This window comes from Trifolium pratense, linkage group LG4 (assembly GCF_020283565.1).
Source record: "Trifolium pratense cultivar HEN17-A07 linkage group LG4, ARS_RC_1.1, whole genome shotgun sequence".
Taxonomy (NCBI): domain Eukaryota; kingdom Viridiplantae; phylum Streptophyta; class Magnoliopsida; order Fabales; family Fabaceae; genus Trifolium; species Trifolium pratense.
This window is the reverse complement of record NC_060062.1, coordinates 29,014,287-29,022,611: the sequence shown is the minus strand read 5'-3', so window position 1 is coordinate 29,022,611 and position 8,325 is coordinate 29,014,287. Positions and strand designations below refer to the sequence as shown.

Genomic DNA, 8,325 nt, shown 5'->3' with positions numbered 1-8,325 from the left:
ATCTTTCACGTTAAGTGACATTACAATCATTCTAGTACACAACAAATTATATTTGTCCGTATCAAAATATTTTAGTACCTCATCGAAATACTAAGCTTACAATTTCAAACAAACTTTGGCTATCCAACATATTTAACCGTTCTTCAAGAGTTTTGATCAAATTTTTATTATCAATATCATCATAAAAATCAATTATAATAATGTAATGTCTTTTAGGTCTCTAGACTAGATGTATACCATTTGCATTTGAAACTTTTGGTTTTCTAGCACCAAAGATCCTACTTCGTTGACATCCTTTTAGAGAAATACCGACATGTCAAAAAGCGTGAAAGTGGAGAAATACGTTAACTTCCAATTGTTGGTATACCAAGGTCCATATGATTATTCGTCAAAAAAAAAGAAGGTCCATATGATTAGTCACAATACATTTCAAGTTTTTTAACCGTAAAAAAATAGATGTATATGTAAAGTAATTTTGACTACTTTAATTTTTAAATTAATTATATTTTAGATATTATATTTTATGAATTTACATCCGATAAAATTGTTCACATCTTCTTCACTTTATTTTACCACTTTCGTCGCCCTCTTTCTCAAACAACTTGATTCTTCTTTTCTTTAAAGTTTTCACCTCCAAGCTCATTAAAAGCTTCTGAAAATTCAATCTCCGTCGCAGTCTCTTTCTCAAACAACTTGGTTCTTCTTTTCTTTAAAGCTTTCACCTCCAAGCTCCATTAAAAGCTTCTGAAAATTCAATCTCCGCCGCAGTCCTGTAGCCTCCACCAAAGCTGCTTCACTTGTGATTGAAAGTATCATGTCATTCATATGATACCTAAAATATAATTAATTGAAAATAAAAATAGTCAAAATAACTTTGTGGTAAAAAATTGATTACATGTTTGACTTTAATTGACTCCATGTGAATGAATTTGATTGGTGACATGTCAACTATGGACAACTACTCTCAATTTATGTAAAGGAAGAAAAGTAGTCACCTTAACTTATACTTCTAAATAACAATGTATGCCATCATTGCAATTTTAAATAATTATGTAAAGGTGTTCCATATTAAAATTTAGCATGAATTAAATCCTATATTTTCAATTTAAGAATATCTATTATCCTATGAAATTCAAGAACCTCAACAAAGAACGGAACCAGTGAATATGTATATGTGAATCTGACCGTGGTGTACACTAAGTTAACTGATAACTAAAAATTTATACTCTGCAAGACTGCATATGATTGCACATATATGTTACATAATTGTTCTTTTTTTTTTTAACAAGGTTATATAATTGTTCTTATCGACAAATATAATAAAGCCAACTCAACATTCCTCCTTAACTGGCTGAAAAAAGCAATTGAGGTAAATTCTACACAAGGAATCATTGTGGCTAATAACCAGTTTCAAATCTAAGTATATCCCCAAATATTAACAAGCAATACAAGTGAGACCAGTACAGTGGCAGAAACTGCAAGAACAGAAAACCACATGGAACGATTGGAGGATCTCTTTGATGTGTAACGGACCCTTCTGCCCAATACTGTGGGAATTATGGTTTCTGAGTTAGGGTTTTCTGGTGCAGAACTCTCATTTTTTGTTGTCTCCTCGGAAACAATCGAACGCGTAACAAATCCTCCCAATCGTAATCTTCTCGGTGCACTACCTTGTGCTTGCATCACTGGGTTCATGTTTGGCTGTTCGTTTCTTCCTTGTCGAGTCCTTACCCTGATTCCAGTGCCACCCTGGACAACAGTATCCCTTGATTGCTCATATTCAGGTGCACAACTTTCATCTTTTATCGTCTCCTCAGAAGCAAGGGAATGTGTAACAAATCCTTCCAACTGTATTCTTCTCGGTGCACTACCTTGTGGGTTCATATTTGGCTGTTCACTCTGTCCATGTTGAGTCCTTGACATGATTCCAGTGTCACCTCGTGCTGTCAAATTCGTTGATTGCTCATATTCATTGACCACAGCGGGCGTTTGGCCGATATTAAAATCAGTTGAAAAAGTCATCTGGGAGTTGTTCTGGAACAATCCTACATCACTATTTCCTGAATCTGCTTGCAGATGCTGCAGCATACAAGCAGATTAACAATCAGCTTAAGAGATTATCAAAAAAAAAAATCAGCTTAAGAACATTAACAGAAAAAAGGGTTAGAACTACCACTTAGGTGTTTTTTAAAACTAACAAATGTCATTCTGATCATGGTTGTCAGGATCGAGATCCCACTAAAGATCGTTTGGGTAAAGAAAGATCGTAGATCGTAGGATCGTAAGATCCCACAAATTTTGTTAAACATAAAAACTTCATTAATATTAAACATAATCTTAAACATAAAAACTTCAATACTCTTTAACATAACCAAAATACTCTTTAACATAACTCTTTAAACAACATAACTTCAATACTCCTAGGGAATACGATTGAATAATTAGCAACCATTAATGAAATTAGTGATACGGTTGATGAATAGAGATAGGGATGCAAGGCTCGATGCAAAATTCCCAGTTCCATATGATATTTTTGATACGCAATCATGTTTATAGGTGAAACTGTTCCTTTTCCCCACATAATCAGGGTTAGATGCACAACGAGCAGCTTTTTAGGTGAAGCGGTTCGTTTTCGGGTCGGGTCGGTGTAATTTGAACCGGGTAAAAACATATCAAATGGGTCGGGGCGAAACAGGTTGAATTGAATCTTTATAAACCCATAACTAAAACAACGCGTGGAAGATCTCTGCTTTCACGATCTTACGATGTTTCTCTGCGCTTTCACGCGTTCCTCCATTCTTGCGATCTTCTCTGCGCTCCAGCACGGTGGCTCACCCTCAACACGTAAGATCGTGGGATCTCACGGTTTAACTATAGATCTTAACAACCATGATTCTGATGGTAGAAACATAGAGCGACCAGGAGAAAAAAAAAGGTCAGAAGTGTTACTAACCATCGTCGTTTTGGCCATTTCCGCATCTGAGCCACTGCACGAACCATTGTCCTTATGACTAAGGAAGCATGAACTAGACGCCTCATAGGAGAACTCATCCCAATTAACAGCCGAGTTGAAAAAGTGTGAAACATCTGTTTCATTTGTGCCATACTGAAATTCATTTGTACCATACTGAAATTCGAATTCGGTGTTGGGTTGATAATTAAACTCTCGTGGAAAATGTGCGTGGACCGGGGAGAATAATTTATCATCAAATGGCTCAAATTGTGGGTCCTCAAATATGTCCAAATTCAACAGTTGATCATCCTGAAGTAGTAAACATCAAGTATAGTTACTAAATCAACAAATTCAGTGTCTTCAAATCAATAGACGGATGGAGACAAATAAAAAAGTAAAGGAAATGGAAAAAAATAATTGACTAAAACCCAGTTACAGTAAACCCATCTAACCTCTGCAGCTGGTACTTCTACAATTTGATATTGTGCATCAGAAGCATTGCATGCATCGCTATAGCAATCAGCTGGGGTTATAACGTTGGATATTGCCTCCTCAGAATTCTCAGGAATAGCTGCTAGGTGCCTATAATCTTCTGTGGCTGGTGAGGAAGATACAGGAACCATATTTAGATCAGACTGTATATCTTCTGGAGAGTACTCTGCAGACGTAGGATTTGAAGTAGTCTGCTCCACTTCACCACAATTTGAACTTTCGAGACTCTCATCTAGCTTCTTAAACAAGCGACAAATGACATATGGGTTCTGGCATAAGTCAAATCAACCAAATTGAAAAGTTAGCAACATATAATTATCATCATTGACATCAAATTGCTTAGCTAGTCAAAAAACACAGTAGCTTTACGTTCGCCAGAACAATATAAAGGTTAAGAGGAGTTGCAGTAGATGTAATCCGGTGCATTGGGTTGAAAAAGATAATAGAATACAATAACATTTAGATTTAGAAATTCAAAGAGGCATAGATGCAAATACAAAAGTCAACATCATTGACTCAAAGTCAGCAGCAAATACTTCAAATTAGTCATCCCAGAGAAGAATCAAATTCAAAACTCTTTTTTTTGCTTTACCAAATGGGAGAAGTAGGCAAAAAATCCTCAAATTTGTTGAAACAAAACTAGAATAGTTAACTTTGTCAACTATACTTTGTTAGTTTGTAACAATATGAAAAAAGACCACTCTATGGCACTCGTGAACCGAGGACACAATTGAAAGAAAAATATCATCATTCATCAAACATGGAGATAAAAAGAACAGCTTAACAAACAGCTCAACATTTTAAATTCATCGATGAGAGAGAAAAAAAAAGCCAATTCATGTAAAATGCCATGGTTAAAAACAGTGAAAGCAAATACAAAAAATAAAAAAGAGGAGATGAGAGTAAACCTGTCCAGGGTTGGTACCATCGAGCTCCTTCAAGGTAGGCCTATACTCATGCATAACCCAATTGGTCCTCTTCCCTTTCGGAGCACGGCCAGCATAGAAAACAAGAGTCTTCTTCATTCCAATCAACGTGTTTCCAGACTTAATCCGCCGATCCTTGCCAGTTGCCTTCCAATACCCATGAGTTGTTGCTCGGTTCAACCTACTTCCATTTGGATACTTCCGATCCTGCGGACAGAAGAAGAACCACTCTGGATCCTTGTTTCTTACCACCGACAAATCTACAACAACAAAAACCATCAAAAACAAAATCATCAAATCTTCCGTAACAAAACAAACACAAACACAAAACCATCATCTAGAATAGCATAACCACATGATCTAACAAGTCAAAATTAATTTCCCACAATTTTCACCAAAATTAATGTTCACTACCACTAATAACTCTACAAGAAAACCCATCATCAACAAAATCATAAAATTTTCAGTCAACTGAAACAAAAAACCATCATATTCAAATACAATAACCACATTCAAAATTAATTCCCCCCAATTTTCACCAAAATTAATGTTCATTGCCATTAATAAATATACAACAAAACCCCCTACAAACACCATCATCAACAAAATCATCAAATCAAATTAACTTTCCCCAATTATTTTTCCATAAAACACCCATTCAGCATGCTCAATTACACAAAAAACAATGTTAAATTAAATTACAACCACTGATTAAAATTAAAACAACTTCATATGATCATAATCAAAATGCTGTTGACTATATTTGCTTATCCAAATTAGAACAAGTCAAAACACAAAAAAAAAATTATAGAAAAAACCTAAATTCAAGAAACAATTAAAGAACACTTGAAGAAGAAAAAAAAAAAATTAAATAAAATTTACCAGGTAAATCCCAAGGCTCCCATTTACAAACATCAACTTCACGAATAACCCAAACTTCATCACCGTTTCCATTGATCTTCTGTCGAAGATAGTAATCGATGACTTCCTCATCAGTAGGACGAAACCGAAAACCTAACGGCAGCTTGTTAAGAGACAGAACCGCCAGCTCCTCCGCGTGCGGCGGAGGTAAACACTCACCGACGGCACCCATTACACGGAGCGAGATGAAAAAAGAAAGAAAGAAAGAAAGAAAAACGAGTTTGATGAAGAAATTGAGCTTTGTGAATTGAGAAAGAGGTTTTAGGGATTATAAAATGTTTTTGATTTTTTGTTTTGTTATATAGATTAAAAAAATGAGTAGAAGTTACTGAGAAAGTGGGTGTGAAAATATAAAAATATAAAAATAGAAAAACGCGTTGGAGAAGATACAATAAGGTAAAGTGAGAGAGTGATTTTCTGATCGGAGTGTAGTAGGTATATTTTTTACTAAACTAGTACGTGTATAATATATATAAATGAAATTTGATGTGTGAATTTATTTGAAAAGGAAATTTTCTTTCTTTGGTAAAAATATACAAAAGGAAACTTATAGTTTTTATTGATTTAATACTACAAATGTATTTGTCAAAAAAACAAATACTACAAATGTATTAATGAGTAACTCTATTCATAAAAGACAGTTTTTTTTTTACTAATATAAGGTAAAAAGACTTTTTTTTTTGTTAAGTAGTTTGGTGGGCAGAAATTTCACTCTTTTTTGGTTAATTCTCTAAACACAATACATTTATTCAGTGAGCATCCCATTGAGTTTCATGATCCGCTCTTTGGAGGATGGGGTTTCCATCCTAAGGATAGCGTTACATTGGTTCTAGCCATCCTAAGGATAGCGTTACATTGGTTCTAGGGATGTCAACGGGACGGGCAATGTGCGGAGGAAGTTTCACTGTTTCCCACCCTGAAGTGTCTGCGGGTGAGTTTTTGTCTTCATCTTCGTCCCCACGGGGAAATATTTGTCTCAATTCCCATCCAAACAGATCCCATGGTACCCGTGGAGATCCACAGATATTGAATATTAACAAAATTTATATATTTTCCCGTCAAAAAAAATTTTTGACGGAAAATTTTTGCATCTTTCTTTTTAAAAAATAAAAATAACATATAATGCATTCATAACCAAAAAACATTGCAAAAGCCTTTGACTACTAATAATTATACAAAATTTAATAGTCAAAATATTTCATAATGTATAGCAAAATATGCCTAATCATACAAAAAAAATAACCAAAATATCTCAAAAGTGTTGGCAATTGGTAAATATCCAACCAAATTAGACAAATAAAGTTACTTTTGACAAAATATTAAGCAATTATCCAAAAAAATCATGTCTATCTTTCTGAGTTTCCTTGCAATTATAAAATAAAATCATGTTCATCTTTCTGAGTTACTTTTGACAAATTAGAAATTGACTCCTCAGTTACTTTTTTTATTTTTAATCTATACTTACTATATATAAATGGAAAATTTGATTTTTGGTGTAGCTTTTTTTTCTAATTCCCATAATATCCTTAATGGTTTTTTTTATAAAAAAACTCTTCTTAGCTTCTACATTTTTTTAAAACTATTCTTAACTTCTATCTTAATAATTTTTTCCCTAAAATAAAATAAAATAATATTTATACTTTTTTGTTTTCATCAAACCACTTACATTTTACACAGATGGCCGATAATAATAATAATAATAATAATAATAATAATAATAATAATAATAATAATAATAATAATAATAATATAGTTAAGTATATCTTGTTCAAAAAAAATATAGTTAAGTATATATGGACAGATTCGGGAAATCCATGGAGACGGATGCTTCGTCCCCGATTCCCATCCTGAAGTGTCTGCGGGGGAGTTTTTGCCTCCATCCCTACCGCCACGGGAAAACATCCCTGTTTCCGGAGCTCAGAACGGGGAAATCCCCGCGGGGATCCGTTCTGACGGATGCAAATTGACAACCCTAATTGGTTCGGGTTGGCTACGATCCCTCTCTTCGTATGTAGAGCCCTAATATTTCTCTATTTTGACATCAAAAGTGCATTTTTCTGGGTTAAGGCGCATATTGTATTTTCTTACGTTGAAGACAACATACAAGTGGGCTTCATGGTTAGGCTTCCTCTGAGGATTTCACTATCATATCGTTCATGGAGACTTTCGGCATATCCCTTATTTCTTTCTCGAAGATCTTGATCATCATTCTTTGGTATGTAGCACCTGCATTTTTCAAACCAACGGTGCACACCGATTTCTCAAGGTGTCTTTGGGGGGTGTGAAATCTTAAACGTTGGTGGATTTGAATATTTTATACACATTCACTATGTAGCGGATTTAGTTCGTTGTTTAAATAACTGATAGAGATATTTTGATAATTTATCGGCACATGCAAAAAAACTTGGGGTACCAAAAGTAATTCTCCAATGAAGCAGGTTCTACAACAATGAAGCTAGAAAAACTTTCAACCGAAGCTCTAAAATAACCAAACACGACCTCATTCACAAACCTCTCTATCAGTTCTAATAAAGAACAAATTTCATGTTCCACTTTATAAAAAGTATAAAAATATCCAGAAACCTCTCCCAAAAATCGTTTTTACAAAGAGAACTTTATCTTATTCACCGGTTGCTCAACATATACTCTTTTCACAAAAAATAGAATAATTTTAATCTTTTCAAATGCACCATACAAATTGTGTGTGAATTTGGTTTATGATATCTAAAAATATGTACTTTTTGAATTTTTGGTAATGGTTTGTATAATCTCACATGGATTGGCTTCTTGTACAAATGCTGAAAGTTCATTTCGACAATAAAAATTTGATTTAAACACATAATAGACCAATAGTACTGTTTATGGTAAAAGTGTGATAAAGCATGTGCAATAAGTGTGGTGCACATCTGACATCTTAATCTAATTTGTGCAGTGTTTTAATCAAAACTCAAAAATGCTAGCTATAGAGTGATATTTAACATTCAATTTTGGATGTCGATTTTATTTTATAAAAATGATTATTGAAAGATAAAA

At 33.9% G+C, this 8,325-nt stretch overlaps 1 protein-coding gene across 1 annotated transcript; it reads right to left on the bottom strand.

Moving 5' to 3' along the window:
- Positions 1-1,154: 1,154 nt before the first annotated feature.
- LOC123921475 (protein NTM1-like 9) lies at positions 1,155-5,737 on the bottom strand. The gene is made up of 5 exons (XM_045974034.1): positions 5,254-5,737; positions 4,354-4,631; positions 3,406-3,714; positions 2,954-3,262; positions 1,155-2,079 (listed from the first exon to the last, which is right to left on the bottom strand). Exons 1-5 carry the CDS (start codon positions 5,462-5,464, stop codon positions 1,417-1,419), a joined length of 1,770 nt encoding a protein of 589 aa, XP_045829990.1. The 5' UTR covers positions 5,465-5,737; the 3' UTR covers positions 1,155-1,416.
- Positions 5,738-8,325: the final 2,588 nt, after the last annotated feature.

Bases quoted from the DNA above. Each gene is read 5' to 3' on its own strand.
- LOC123921475 (XM_045974034.1), bottom strand. From the start codon at position 5,464: ATGGGTGCCGTCGGTGAGTGTTTACCTCCGCCGCACGCGGAGGAGCTG. The intron at 3,263-3,405 runs GTTAGATGGGTT...TTACTACTTCAG, and splicing joins TAGAAGTACCAGCTGCAGAG to GATGATCAACTGTTGAATTT. The intron at 2,080-2,953 runs GTTAGTAACACT...TGTATGCTGCAG, and splicing joins AAATGGCCAAAACGACGATG to CATCTGCAAGCAGATTCAGG.